The sequence below is a fragment of the Lissotriton vulgaris genome, chromosome 7 (genome assembly GCF_964263255.1).
Source record: "Lissotriton vulgaris chromosome 7, aLisVul1.2, whole genome shotgun sequence".
Classification (NCBI taxonomy): Eukaryota; Metazoa; Chordata; class Amphibia; order Caudata; family Salamandridae; genus Lissotriton; species Lissotriton vulgaris.
The window spans coordinates 1725456462-1725472898 of NC_141695.1; the positions used below are offsets into that span (position 1 = coordinate 1725456462).

Consider the following 16437-nt stretch of genomic DNA (forward strand, 5'->3'; position numbering starts at 1 on the left):
TTGAAAAATTCCAAATTATGCCACGCATGGAGAGCGATCATTTTCCACAAACAATGCAATTGGAGTAAACTACAGCTCGATTGACAGCAACCAAAGAACTAATCTCCTTGCCCCATGCATGCTATTTAAAAAGATTGAAATGGAGAGGAACAGGGATCGAGAAGGTGATGGCTGAAGTTTACTTCCAAGCTGGTATGAAAGAAGGAAGAATTAAGGAAACGTGAAGCCGAGAGTCATTACAAGTAGCTAAGGGTGAGAGATTAAAATCTTGGGGAAATCATACAGTTGCCCTACCAGAAAGCTTTCCTCAAAAAAAGAGGCAAACAGTTATCACCCTTGGTTCAGTTCCGAATTACACAAGTAAAAACGGTTACTAGCACGAGAAATTAGATCTGTCTCAAACCAGTTAAAAGATGGAAAAAGACTAGATAGAAGTGAGCTCAAACAACTAATAACACGATACCAGAAAAACTGTTGTGAAGCAAAAATCAGATACACCGTCACAATGTGGAAAAAATGTGGAACAAACTTCTTCTGGTGAGCAAACAACAGAATGGAAAACATTTTTGGCATCAGATAAACTCCCTGACATTTGGAAAAAATAGACAACAAAATGCAGGGATTAATGAGGACATATGGGCAGCCCACATAACGACAATGTACAAAGAACCAGAGCTCAAAACAATTCCAGTTAGTCAAATTGCAAGAATCGACAGTAGAAACGCAGACTTCCTTTGGGGTCATAGACGGGAACAATAAGTACATCGCTCTCCAGAGTGAAAACATCGACAAGTAAATGTAAGTAGACCAACTGACAACAATCGTAAAGAAACTAAAAACAGAGGGTGCCACAGGCCCCAATGGAATCACAAACACGCTCTTCAAGGGAGAAGTATCATACTGGGCTCACTATTTTACTCCATTTTTCAATTAGCTGTTTTTGAAAAATGGAATTCCAGAGTCATGGAGGGGTAGCATCTTCCATTCAATCTTCAAAGGTGGAAATCCAACAAAGCTGACAAGTTACAGACTAATCGCTCTAATAGACGTTGAAGCCAAGTTATATGCAAGCTGCTTGCTGACTCATTTGAACAAATGGTCAGGTGACAACAATTGTATCCCAAGGTCACAAACAGGTTTCAGGGCCGGTGCAGGCACCTTAACAAATCTAACAACATTAACGCTATTAGACGAAAAAGCCAAACATTAGAATAACCCCCTGTTCGTCTGTTTTGTGGACCATAAGTCTGCTTTCGACAGTGTAACCCAAAAACGACTATGGGAAAAACTGGACAGTTGGGTTATCCCAACAAAATTATGACATGCCATCAGAGAATTATACACAGGCACCTGGACGCGGGTAAAAATAGGGGACGGCATGAGGATTACAAAGAAAATCGACACCCATAACGATTGAAACATGGGTGCGTGCTAGCCCCCACCTTCTTCGATCTGTACTTATCTGATCTCGAAGATGCCCTCCAGGAAACTAACTGCCATGTACCGTTGTTAGTCTATGAGGAAATCAGGTGCCTTCAGTACACAGACAACATCGCATTATTAAGCCAAACCCCAATCGGTTTACAACATGGAATGAGCGCATTAGCCAAATACATGGAAGTGCAAGGGCTAGAACTAAATCTATCAAAAACAAAGGTAGTATGACTAATGGACGCTAAATATAAGAAATACTTATGGTACCTCGAGGGTAACAAAGCAGAGGGAGTTGCCTCATACAAATGTCTTGGATTTAAGGTGGCACAAAAACTGAGTTATAAATCACAGCTCACCACAATGAGGACCAAAACCAGAAACCTTATATATGGCTTTTAATCTACTAAAAAGAAACTAAGTTATCCATCCCATAACAGCCTACTATCTGTCATGCATGCTCAGCTAATGCCAACAGTAACCTACAGCACAGAAATAATGAGGGGTCATGAAATCCCAGCCCTGAATAAGAAACAAACAAAAGTTTATAAAAACGTTTTCCACAGCCAGCAAAGTGCATCACCAGTCCAAGCGCGTCTTGAATTCGGACTGCCAAACCAAATATTCTAGAGTAAAGGTGCATTTATCAAATTAAGTTGGAGGCTACGTGCATCAGAAATTGGTTCCATTGACCATCCGTGCTGGAAAGAAACAGATAGTCAAAAAGCACACAAATTTCAAGGATCCTGGGGTTGCTATCTAAACCAGGTGATAGAAGACCTGCATGCTCAAGACATTTGGAACGCCTGCATTGTGAAAAAGGCTTTCTACAAACTAATCAATTCCACAAAAAAACTTCTGTCAAATTCAACCGATGAGAAGACTTTATTACAAAGACGTCACGCCTGGACGGTGATCAGCTCATATGGCACAAGGAAGCCTCAGGAATATTTAATACCTCATTTTTCTTTGATCTTAAAACATCAATTCATGAGACTGCGTTACGGCATGTGGGAAACAAAGGATCCTATCCCTTCATGGAAAGAACAAAGGCAAAACCGAGACTGCAGACTGTGTGGCTATAAATATGAATCACTTCAACATATTTTCTGCACATGCCCAAAGCTACTAAAAGAAAGGAAGATTTTATTAAAAGTAATATTTTACAACATGAATATTCGAACGAGTAGAGAAGCAGTAATCACCTGGCTTGGTGGGTCCTCAATCTCCCTAGCCTGCATGGGGGTAAAACTTTTAGATCTGTATTTAAAGGAAACTGGTCAAAATCCTGTGGAGACCCAAACAGATTCTTAGAATTAATGGAATACTACATATAACTTGTACAGAAAATAAGCTGTTTTACATATGTTTTTTTACAATGACACTGTTTTTTAATTTTTAAATAATTTTTATACTTGTACTTTAGATGTAGAACAAAGACTAAGGGGTCCATAAGGATGTAGGGCAGATAGCCAACGCCCGCATGGTGGTGGCGATCGGCCCTACATTCTACCCGCCCACCACCCATTTCCCCCCACCATATTAGTATGGTGGAGGACCCCAGCGGACGGAAAGACTGTCCGTCACTTTGTGCATGCAAATGCACAACATGCATTTCTACCATTGCGGCGGGTGCTGCTGAATGCACCGCCCACCGCAATGTTAGAAATGCGTGATGGGCCCGCCAGTGTGGCGGGCGCATCCTAATATCACCCAAGGGACCACTGCACATATGGCGGCCGGTCCCGTTTTCCATCAGGATGGCGGGCGACAAAAGTCCGCCCACCAACCTAATGATGCTGTAATTGTTTTAAAATTCTATTAATTACTTTTTTTAGTGCTGCTAAATATGTTGCTTGATGTAATGTTTTTTTCAAAGACCGAACACTTAAATAAATAAACTTGAAACTTTTTTTAAAACAATTAATAAACTAATATTTTATTTTTTTATAAATATATAAAAATGTACAAATAAATATATATATACATACTCCTATAACATAAAATCTAATAAAAAACATATCATAAATTAAAACATTAAATTATGTAATCATTGTTTAACTTACATTTTGCACTCCATTGAGGAATCCTAACTTTAGTACTCCTAAATGCCTTCTGTGAATACCGAAAGTCGTAAAGTTAGGATTTTTCTCAGTTAAGGAGTAGTAAAGTTAGGAATCCTAACTTTAATACTCCTAAATGCTTTCTGTGAATACCGAAGGTGTAAAGTTAGGACTTTGTCTCAGATTACTTTTGTGTATTGGGCCAAGGCACATAAGTGATTTATGTGAATACCAAAAATCGTAAGTGCCTTCTGTGAATACCAGAAGTAGTAAGCTTAGGATGTTGTCTCAGATTAGTTCTGTGAATCAGCCCCACTATTCCCACTCCAATGAGGGCAACAGTAGGGAAAGTGTTGGATTGCGGAGGGGTACAAATTACTATTCCCACTCCAGTGATTGCAACAGTAGGGAAAGTGTTGAATAGCGGAGGGGTACAAATTACTATTCCCACTTGAATGAGTGCAACAGTAGGGAAAGTGTTGGATAGCGTAGGGGTACAAATTACTATTCCCACTCCAGTGAGTGCAACAGTAGGGAATGTGTTGGATATCAGAGGGATAAAATTAATATTCCAACTGAAGTCAACACAAAATTAAAAACAAACAAAACACCAACTACAATACAAAAAATTATAAAATCAAAAAAGCAAACATAAAAATGATAAAAATTACAAAAGATAGAAACATATTATAATGTTAAAACAATCTAAAACTTTTCCTACAAACATTATTTTATCAAAATTAAAAAAAATCAAACAAATAACTATATTTAATCGTTAATTAATTAGAATCAAAAACATTGTTACATAAAATTTATATTTTTTATTTCCTACCCTATAACACCACACAATTGACACCACACAAGTAAATTTCTAAAGTGTACCTCCGTGATTAACATAACTAATTATCAAATTAACAAATATTATTCATTAAAGAACAAATTAAAACAGTTAAAAATTAATATACTCACCAAACATTACCCCATAAAACCAAAATCTGAACACAAAATAAAAGTAGACAATGACCATAAATATTAATCAATGAATGAATGAATAATAATGAGCAACTAATTAATAATCAATAAAACCTAAAATACTATCCACCCTCTACCCCAATAAATACCACAACACACACCTAAAAATCATTACATAATTTCTATAACTAATTTTCAATCTATATATTACTCCCCTGATCTATCTAGCAGAGGAGCTGGGAGATAAGATTATAGCTTATGCAGATCATACACAGCTGCAGACATTGGGGTGCCATTTCTTTTTGAGAATTATCGGCAAGTAGGAGCTGCTGGTCCCTGTGACAATGTGGGTACCTTGTGTCATACTAAGCAAAGCAACTGCAGAACGGGGCTATTGAGGAGCTTGGGAGGCCCTCCAGAGACCCTTCTAGTGCGAAGAGTTCTTTGGTGCGGGGTAGGGACCATGTAGCAGGTTCACTCCCCAGGGGTTTCTTTTAGGTTGTTAACCAATAGTTTGGAATTCAACAGGGCCTGAGGCAGCAGAAGGAGGTGAATATGTATATACATTGTGCTAAGGTCTGTGGAAGGTCTGAAGGTGAGTGACAGGGGGCAAATAAGCCTTGTACAGGCTGGGGCACACAGGACTGCTCCCAGGTCGGTGGTGGTAAGGATCACGGAGCTGGCAGTATCTTATGAGGTTCGAGCTGTGGGGGGTGTTAAAAGGCCACAGGATGCTTTGGCTACTGTGGGGTGTCTGTGTGGTGTGGACTACAGTGACAGTCTGGGGGCTTGGACCTGCATAATCAGGAAGTGTAAGCTGCAACTTGTGCAAAGGTGTTGGGTCATCTGAATTTTGCTTGCCCATAGGGGTGTGCTTTTTGCAGAAGCATTGTGTTTGCTGAGTATAAAGGCACATTGCAGGATCTGTTTGACCAGCTGAGTGCAAACGAATCCTGCTTGGTCTGGGAGTGTTTTTGGTGGGGTATAACACAATAGCACTTTGGAAGATGAAGGTTTTTTTGGATGCCTCTAAAGTGGGTCTTTGGGACGTTCTTACCGGGGTGTTGGTAGATGGAGAGATGGCCAAGTCTTGCACAGTAAGGGCCACAGTACAGCTTTTCTTGAATTTTTCCATTGCCGTTGGCAGTACGTGTTTGGGATGAGGAGCTGAAGGGAGGGTGACATTTGTGTCTGACAATACAGCAGTGATTAGGTTGAGAACAGTATGGCTGTGTCTGATGCGTGAGTATTGAAGATGGTACAGGTAAAGGTAGTTTGGGGATGGTGTTGGCCGACCTGGTGGGGTATGTCAGAGGAAGTATAAGACTGACCAGGGCAAGGGGGCAGTGGTGTGCTTACACCATTCGGGTGAGACCCAAGTATACCCTTGGTTGCGGGCCTTATTTGTTGTTAAGGGTCTGGCATGAGGGCCCCATTTCCGTGCACAAGAAGTGCTGGGGGGGTTGAAAGATGCTTTTGGGCATCAGGATTGTTGCACTGGTTTCAGCTAGGGGCAGTAATGGAGGTTTTACTGGCCGGAAATGAGGTAGGACAACTGAAGGGTTTGCACAGGTAGCAAAGCTGCAGGGTGTGGAGTTGTGTTTGGGTGATGGAGCATCAGAGCATTCTTATTGAGACTCTGCTTTGGCTTGGGCATGATGGTGTGCACTTGTCTGAGCAGGACAATAACCTGCATCTAGAGGGGTGGACAAGGTCACTAGAAGGGTGGGTGTCAGACTGTAAGAAGTTCTGTGTTGGAGGGACAGAAATGACACCTGGGTGGAGTGTTTTTCTAGTGGATGGAGGGGGTGTAAGAATGACCAATGAACAACAGAACCAGGATTTGGACCAATGATGAGGGAATAGTCCAGGAGCAGGCAGGTTCAACAAGATGGTTAATGTGGGTCTGGTGCGAAGGCCACAAGGACTCATAGCATTCAAAGGTTGTGTGCAGTTCAGAAGTGCTTGGGGGTGGATGTTGGGGGTTGGAGTTCCTTAGGTGATGCAGGTTGGTTAGAACCAATTAATACTTTTTTTCAGAAAATTGTTATAAAAACACTTAAAATGGTACAATGAAGCCAATTCAAATCATCTCAATAAATAAAGTTGAGAGAAATCTAATAGAAAACAAAAAAGAGCTGCATGTGAGAAACAATCATACATAATATAAAAGCAAAAATGAGATACATGAAAATCAAACAAGACGGAGGTCCTCATCCTCGGACCCACCCCCTCAGACTGGGACAACTCCTGGTGGCCGACCGCACTGGGGACAGCTCCAACATCTACTGACCATGCACGCAACCTAGGGGTCAATGCCGTCTCTTCCTCCTGCTTCAAACCTTCCGCATGCTCCGCAAGATCTACAAGTGGATCCCCACCGAACCTAGAAGAACGGTCACCCAGACCCTCATCAGCGGCAGGTTGGACTACAGAAACGCCCTCTACGCAGGAGCCTCGGCCAAACTGCTGAAACGGCTTCAACGCATCCATAACGCCTCTGCACACCTGATCCTCGACATCCCTCACCGTAGCCACATCACACCCCACCTGAGAGACCTTCACTGGCTGCCCGTCAACAAGAGGATAACTTTCAAGCTCCTCACCCACACATACAAGGCATTCCACAACACCGGACCAGCGTACCTAAACAAACGACTCCGCTTCTACACCCCCATCTGCCAGCTCCGCTCTGCCGACCTGGTCCTCGCCACAGTCCCCCGAAGGTGGGCAAAGATTACATAGAGGCGACCGCCCCCATTGTACCATATTTCCAGTAAATTAATTGCAATTGGAGTATTCGGTCAGTAGTGCTAGTCCCTGCCCTGAAGGAAGCTTGCAGGGGTGTCTGCACACCTGCACCCTTCCTCCAGTCTTTCAGTCTATTCAGCAAAATTCGATTAAAAAGCTTCTTGGAGCAGTCTATGACACTAATTGGTCTCTAGTTGATTTAGAACCTCATATTAGCTCAGTTGACGGGTAACTTGTGTGGCTCAGCCAAAACGCTAGGCACTCTGCTTGTTAGTTGTAAATAAAGTGGCCTTTGGCACTCAAAGCAAGGAGGGATGTGAGATAACTTCCCCCCCAAAGTGGATTCCATGCAAATAACACCTTTTATCACTTTCTGCAGTGGGGTCTTATTAATTTGAGTTATACCACTGGTAATTAGATTACCCCTCTGTGGGCCAACTTCTCAAGTTAAGATACATTTGTGTCTACCAGAACCTACCAAGCACAGTGTAGACAGCGTGGAAACCCTGGTAGTGCCTGTTCTGGGCAGGCTGTGAAGCAAATGTTAGGGTTAGGGTGTTTGAGACGGAGATAAACTCTAGTGGTTCTGGGATGTCGTCTGTGGCAGTGTGAAGTCGACCGGAAGCTGTGACCAGGGGCTGCCCAACTTCGATCACCTGTAGGAAGAGTAAAGAACACATGATGGTGGGCAAAGGATACAGGTACAACTGGCATGTATTCCCCTCAAAAATCCTATCCTTCCTGCTAGAGGGACAGAAACTTTCACAGGAACAACAAAGGCAATTTTCAAGTGGTTTGTCTCCGACCAAGAAACATTGAAAACTTCCAGATCATTTTTCCTATAGTTACACAAACCTTTAATTTATCTTTCCTATTCGACTAAACACATTATTTCAGCACAGGGTTTTATTTTTACTTTTGATTAAAAAATTCCATTTTTATTAGTTACTTTAGTGATTTATTGCAAATTAACTTATGGATCAAGAAACCTTGTCATATTGTATTCCATGGAAGTGAGGATGTTAACAGGAGTGATGAAGTTGAAATGAAAATTATGACTTAATATCATTTAATTCATGGAAACATCAGCTCTCTAGGGGACATTTTAGGTTTCTGAACTGTTTCACCCACGCTATAATCAGACTTCCTTAAAAATAAGCACTGGTAAAATACACCACATCACAAGACAAAAAAACAACAGACATAGCAACATAACATAACACATACCACACATACATTGCAACATAATACACCAGAAAAATAACATAACATGACAATAGCAAACAATACCGCTTCACCATATTATAATAATATAACATACTCAATTCCAACAATCCAGCACAGCCAAACACAACATATCCAAACAACAGGTACATCCCAGATCAGCAAAAAAACTCAGCAAGACCGCATACAAATGTGATGCAGTACAACACCAGCACCACAAAAACGCAATAAACAACTTAATACATGAAACTAGCACATCAGCAGAAATTAATAAATAACACAAAGCAGCACAATTACACACTAGCAATAAATATTTGCACATCATTCATCCATGTAACCAATCTTAGGTAATATTGCACTTAAGGCCTGATTTAGCAGATGGGTACACCATCACAAATAAGACATCTATCACATCCTCCTCATTATTAGTGCATTATCTCTAGGATTTCCTGTTTTCAGTTTCTATTTTTGGTATACTCAGGTGGGTTTTTATCAGTGTTTTCAAGTAATTTCAATACCTTAAAAAACTGGTTATCAGTGGGTGCACATTTTCACACCATTAAAAATAACAGAAACAGTGATTTTCCTGTGTTTATGGAACATTTTGTTTTTATTTTTGCTTGCTTTCTACACTGAAAGTGCGTGCATGGTATATACACAGTGTACGTACAGTGTAGATGAGGTCCAAATGCATTTTTAGAAATCAAACTACACCAAAGTACACCAGACAATATTTCTTGAGTGAGTCTTTGGTCATACGTTCTTGCTCTTTCCTTCGCAGGAAAGCTTTTATCTGTGAAAAGGCCCTCTCAACATTGGCACTTGAGATGGGCAACGCCAAAACAGCCCCTACACAATTTGCTAACTCAGGCCACCGACATAGCTTTCCATGCCAGTGCTGCCGCACCTGAAGATTACGATTCTCTGGTACAGGTTCTGCCACATATGCGTTGAACTGGGCGCACATGCCCACATCGTTATGGAAGTGGTCACAAATAAAGCATCACTTCTGAAACTCCGGAGAAAATTCCCATATTTATTAAAAGGATCTAGAACTTGTGCAGAGTACCACAGTAAGGCTTCATTGACTTCAAATGCCATGGTTGGTGAAGGGACATTTCTATGTATCATTACAAACAATTGCTCATACATTGTAAAACAAAAAGTTCCTTAATAGCTCCTCAATATTTCTTTGCTTACCAAGTGGCAATCACTCACATATTGCAGTGCCACCGTCACTAAAAGTGTTAAAAGTGTTGCTCAGCCTACTCTCAAAGCGATGTTTAACATCTACTCCAATTATGCTAAACACTTGGTAGACAAGGTTGCTTTAAGACTCTTGTTTTTTTTATGTCCACTACAGCAGTCATGTTTTGCTGTAGAAATCTAAGAATGCAGTACAGTGTACTTTTTTTCACATCACTATCAATGTGCGACCAAAGATCCTCATGTCTCTATCTTTTGGCATCATCACTCAGCAAACATTCTGTAAACAGTTGCCACATGGATAATATAGCATTCACAGCTTCCAGGACTGAGAACCACCAGCTAAATGACACAGTTGGGTTGACTCTTTGTTTGATGCCACACAAAGTACAAAATAAGAAATATCTGCATTTTAGTTCCCACGCATAACAAAACAGTGCACCAGAAAGGACTTAAAAGTCAATAGCTTTCTTCATGAACTCTGAAGATCCTAAAGATGCTTTCAACATATTATCTAACAAGTGGCAAGGATCTCTTACAGGGAAGCACTTCAGCTCAGGTATTGATTTTGACAGGTCATCACACACCTTTTTCATATACAGAGCTGAATCACTGCAAATGCAAACAATATAACTCCAATCTTTGTTGAACTTGGTAAGAACCTTTTGCAGCAGTATTCGAATTGTGCCACTGTGTTCCATGTTTTCCAAAAGCCTGGTGTCATGTTTTCACCTCTATCCCAGACGCTTGGTGACAGCACTCTTTTGACATATACCTGTCACTACACTTTGCATTGAATCTTTAAAGCCTGGGGTATTTGGCAATTCACCTACGATAATACGGACTCACTAGAAATGGGGGCTGATGTATCAAGGGGTTTTACCTATTCTCTGTGGGTAAATTTGATGTTACATATTGGGAAGATTCTTATGAAACCAGCCATTTTACCTATCAGTGAAATATTCAAACTAGCCAAAATAGCAAATATGATTTTGATATTTCCTGATTCTCTACAGTTTATTAAATAATTAAACAAGACCTAAAACATGCTTCTAAGCCCTGCATCTCAAGACCGAAGACCAATAAAAAGGAAGAAGAAACAATATTTTACTGACATCCCTAAACAACAAAACTCAAGTAGAATAATATTAGCCCAGTCTTTCTTGCTGCTACCTTGTATAACAAAGTTACATTGTATTGTCCCTTTCAGGAAGAAATATAAATTACTCTTTCCCTCTTCTTTTCCTTTCTTTGAATGGCATTTAGTTTGTGGCTGTGCAGGTGTTTTTACAGTGTTTATATGTTTACACTGGTGAGGGGTATTTCCCTTTTGGTTGTGTTTTATCAGGTATTATAGGTTTAAACCTAAAACAGGACAGCCTAATTATATCTTATTACGCTTGTAATAAGATGATCGGAGTGCCTAACTCTATATCACCCTCACAGGCACTCACTCATCCATCCATCGATTTGGGTTGGTGGTTCTCACAAATGCATGCCTGGGGCATAAGATCTATTTTTTAGTCTCGCTTCCAGCATCATATTAGAGTCTTATGCCAGCCAGCTGGATTGGGGCACCACGAGCAGGGGCATCTTGCTAGATCACAAGTGACTTCAAAACAATTCTTGTGTCATATAAATTACTTAGTGCTGCTTACTGATTCCTTTTCCTTAAAAGATTTTGTTCAGGACAGGTTGAACAGTTGCAGTCTTTTGCAGATGGGCAATGTCTCTGTAGTCAAATAAATCAACAAGTTTGGAGCTTGCATGCACTTTTACCTAGACGTGGAGATTATATTCATAGCTGAATATCTTCCTAGTTTAACCAACTCAGTAGCTGACGGGGTTTCTAGGTTTTCTGCAGGCAGGGAGAGATTGGTCTCTAGGGACCAAATCGATTAAATAAGTTTGTGATCACAAACTCTGTGATTCACAAAACTCTGTGTTTGCGATCTCAAAATCTAATTAGACAGCCTTGTGATTCTATCCTAAGCTCAAACAAAAAGTTTAGTCGCAGGATACAATACAAATGCTAACAATTAACAGAAAGTCGAAATTTTATTTCAGATACAATGGCAATTACTATGCAGACTATGTGCTTTCAATGTTTAACAACAATAACAAAGATTGAGAAAAATATTGAAAAATACCATAGCCTATACAGCACAATGACAACTAATCGCTAGTCATGTGATGCGATACTCAGTCTAAGAGAACACAATCTTTAAATATTCGAGCCAACAGAACTAGTGGATCATTAGCACAAAGAGCATTCCAACACTAAGGGACCGATTCCGAGTTTTGGTGGTGCAGGAGCTGCTGTAACGTCACTGCATTAACCCTGCACCGCCAAGACTTGCCGCCACCTGCCTGCCAGATTACGCCTTAAAAGTGGTCTGGCAAGTGGGTGGTACGGCAGTCCCGACACAGGGCCTTTGAAAAAGGCACTGTAATTTGTCCGCACAACAAGGTTCCTGCACAGAATGGACTCGATTGTCCATGCCATGCAGTAACTGTTATGCATGAACACACAGGGGCATATCTTATGCGCATGTTGTGCCACCCATGTTATGCAAATGTTATACTCCTCATGTGGAGGAACCCTGTAGGGCCCCATTTGTTTCCTCTCTGCCACGCTGTACATGGAGGAGGAATCTCCATGACACTGACAGCGGAAAGTAAACTGGTAGTATGCTTGGCAATGCGGCAACGCATATTGCGGCCTCTGACTGCTGCAACACTGCCATCTGGTGGTGTCAGTGGTCCCAGGGCAGTCAGATCGACGGTGCAGCCCGCAAGTCTGGCAGTCCTCGGACCGCCAGACATGAAATCAGCCATATAGGGCCTGGTTCACAAAGGGCACAGCACTTGTAGCGGAGGCCCCACAGTCATGGGGGTGTCTCCGCACTCGGGCAGAATCTTCGCAATGATCATCGCGAAGATTGAACCCCAAGGGTGGAGTCTTCCCCACGAAAGGAGGGTCTCTGCCACAAATGTAGAAGCCCTTTAGGAATCAGACCCTTAGATTACTTAGAATGAGATTTTAAAGTACTAATGACTTGGGTATTAACAGAAGAGTCTCCCCATCTTGGCAATTTGAATCATGGATCCTCAAATCTGAGTAAACTATAGCTTATATTCATGTAGCAACATCTTTTTTGGGAATCTATTTCTATTGAAGTTGATGTTTAAAGCATGCATTTTCTCCCTTTGTTCCAGTTTGTGACAGCACTTGCAGTGGCCTCTGGTCAGCTTAATAAAATGAGTATACTCTATGATTATCCAACTGACAGCGGAATATGCTCTATCTTGTTCCAAACGATTGTTTCATGCGGTGGTTCTCCATGCCATTGCTGAGCATGCAGTTCAAGGTGTGGTATTAGTTCCTAGAATGTTCCTGTCCAAAGGTTTCATATATGTCTGTCAGAAGCGTCAGATAAAAATTGGAAATTGAGCCTTAAGTAGGAATAGCTCCTTGTGAGTTTTAGTATTACCTGAGAAGTTGGACACTGTATGTAGCCTGTTTTTGGTATAGACCCATTGATGTTGTACTTGGATGCATGGAGTGAACCTCTCCTACAAATGCAACAGACTTGTTGGGGACAATGGCTGAGCAAGATTGGAAACCCTATCTTACGGAAGCAGGGGAGGCCGACAGGAGAGTCAATGGGGGAGTAGCTTTATGGAGGAAGCTCTCTCTTATAGTTGTCAGTGATAAAAATATTTTTTTTATTTGTGTTTTTAATACACCAGGCTTGTCCTGGCACAGAGGAGACCTCCTAATTCTGTTGAGAGAGTGGGAAGATCATCCTTGTTTGTAGAAAGAAGCGTGTTACCCCTATAACCATGAAGGCACACAGTAGATATACTATATACCTCTTTGAGAGAAGCATTCATATTTATGCATGCTAGGATTTAATTGGGCAGAATTTAGAGGAGCAAAACAATATACCATGACACATGCACATATAAACATTACCTTCACGTAGTCTTGACTGTGCTCATTACCTTCACCAACATCAAAGTGGGTGAACTGGAGCTTGATTCTCCTTCTTTGTGGCACAGAAATTGTCCATTTCATGGTTCGGTTCGGAGGATAGGGTGCGGGGTAGCCTGGGGATGAGAACTGTCCAAATAATACCTCTGCGGAGCCTTGAAGAACAAAGCAGGACACCAAGAAGAGGCAGGTATCAGTCCTGAAATGGGAAAAGGCAGTCATTCAACCATTAGATATCTACAATGATGTTTCAAAGCGGGCACATACGGGTCAGTTATGGCCATCAACATTTTATTGTGAGTAGTCTTAACCAACAGTATGAGAGGTCCAGATCACCAGTGAATAACCTAGAAATCTGTTCCAGGTGGTACAACTGCTTTGTGATTGGTGTTCAAGAGGGAGCAGAATTTAGAAGTCTGGAGGCTGGATAATTGTGAAGTGGTCATGGCGGCTTGGGCTCAATGAACGATAAATAGTCAGACACTTAGGAGTCACATCACAGGCCTTCACCAGATTGCAAAAGGCTGTAGGCACAAGATCTGGCTTTCTATCAGGCCTCTGCTCAGTAGCCCTCCTCCCTTAGGCCAGCAAGGAAAGCCCTGGGCTTAGAATCTCACCATTGAAATGTCCTTGCAAACATCCACACAGGTGGGCGTAAAACTATCATTTCCAATACTACCTATGTCAATATTTATGTGATATTTCAGGTCAGCAATGATGTCATCTGAAATGTCATCTGTGACATCTTAAATGTGGTGCTGACCATTGCATTTGGTGGGTGTCAGCTGCCCATCTCACCATTGCTGGTGGAATTCAGTGTGTTTTAAGGTGAAGATCTACAATTTCCCCCAAAACATTTTTTCTTTATAGTGGACTTTACTTCCTGAACTTAGTAAAGAACCATAGCCTCTCTTTAACAAATATTTTTGAGTGATTGCTTCTGTTTTGTGAGGATATACTTTAGCCCATGCTCTGCACCCTCTCCCCAGAGGACAAAGGCTCTGTGATGTTTATTAAAATCTCTCATAATTAACTGAAAAAACTATATATAATGGAAGATCAAGTTCATTGATCAGAAAAGAAAATACAGTTTCTTACAAAAATTCACCAGTTACTTTCAGCATCTTCAGGCCAGAGCTTCCGGATCACAACTGAAGCACAAAAGTGAAGTCCAAGTTTTGAGTGGCCCCTGACTTCCTTTGTCACTTCTGCACCATTGGTTGCCTCCTGCCTTCAGGACTCCAGGAAAGATGTCCCAAAACTTTATATGGGCCCTATGAAGGGGGCGAAGTCCTTTCTATTCAAATATTCATTCAGCCAGTTAACATAATGAAGCATACTTTTTATTTAAAAAATATTCCTACTGAGTGAGTTTTTTTCTATAGGCTTCATTTCATTTAACAAATCAATAATGGTATTTATATCTACAGCAGTTGGGCTTCACAGTGAGTATTTTTTCTTCTTTACATCCAAAATCCTGAAGAACTGTCCCTGGTTGGCAAAGCAAGACCACTGCAAAGACTTAGCATGGGCTGCCAAAAGCCAGACTCACAATTTGTAACTATTTTTTCTATCCTCCATCCCTGCCAGCGGAAAGAAAAAAAACAATCATTGGCAAAGTCTATAGGTGTGACATTGGCTGCTCCTTTTGGCTTTGTCAATGCTTGTTTTGCCATGGTTTTGTAAATCATGATTTTTGAACCAGCTAACGAGCCCCCATCAATTAAAAAAAAATATTTGACTAAAAGCAAAAAATATATTTTTGGGTTTTAGTAACCTGACAATGAAGGGAACTTCTGTGTGTGGGTGTACTTCTTTGAGAAAGAACAGAATGTGTCACTCACAGGGAATTTAGCCAATGGCTGAAGTGGGCTGACCCACAGCCGCTTGTTGTACGTGCTAGCGGGTGGTCAAGAAATATGAATGAAACAACAACAGACCAATCAAAAATAAATATAGGATTTGAGAAAAACTGAAAGGTCTTATCTAACACCAGACCTAATCACTTGCATTTCGGGGTAATGGGAGGCCCCCACTGTTGCTCGTGGCTCCATACTGGTCACATAGTTTTACTATGTTGTAGAACAGACCCTTCGAAGGACAATCAGGTATTTGCTTTACACATGTCAGCATTAACATCATCGGAGGAAACTGAACCGGATTCAAGACTGTGTCAGCTTTGTAGGGCTCCAGAGATGGAGACAGATAAAGACACTCACCTCATTGTGCTGTGAGGCCAGTTCAGCATCTAGGGTACACCCTGTGCAGAGCAGCACCTCCTCGAGACGGCAATGTGCAGAAGCAGGTTCAAGGGAAGCCCCCCTGCAGAACCAGGTGTTCAAGAGATGCAGGGTAGACGTAGTCATACAACAGTATCCCTGCAGAGAATCAGGTTCCAATAGCTCCGACACCCTGTGCAGACTCAGGGGTCCAATCAGTGTCCATTTTACTGCTAGGGCTCCCCAAGGCACCCTGTGCAGGCTTCGGCGCCCTGCCTGTCTTCTGTGCAGTCGGACCTACTGCCTGTGCCTGGGAACAGCTTCACCGGTATCTAAACTCTGCTGCATCCGAGGGTCAACGCCCCCTGGCCAGGTGACCTCTTTGGCTCAAAGTCCAGAAGAGCTGATGTTTGCGTGTAATGCAACCTTTGCTCTTTGAAAGTTTTGGTTGTTTGCATAATTTAACATTAAGTGAAATATAGGTGGTTTGCATCACAACCTGTGGATTAGTCACCAGATAGTGGTGGGGGTTTCGCGTATCCAGGCAATGGTGGAACACAAAATGAGGTCTTCC

At 41.5% G+C, this 16437-nt stretch overlaps 1 protein-coding gene across 1 annotated transcript in view; it reads right to left on the reverse strand.

The window, feature by feature from the left end:
• LOC147706452 (complement C1s subcomponent-like) overlaps positions 1-16171 on the reverse strand; it is a 78853-nt gene extending 62682 nt beyond the window's left edge. Inside the window, exons 1-3 of the mRNA XM_086932968.1 lie at positions 15864-16171; positions 13627-13843; positions 7696-7873 (exon numbers count right to left, since the gene is read on the reverse strand). Of these exons, the coding sequence (XP_086789094.1) occupies positions 7696-7873; positions 13627-13843; positions 15864-15892 (424 nt within the window). The 5' untranslated portion in view covers positions 15893-16171. The remainder of the gene's footprint in view (positions 1-7695; positions 7874-13626; positions 13844-15863) is intronic.
• Between the last annotated feature and the right edge of the window lie 266 nt (positions 16172-16437).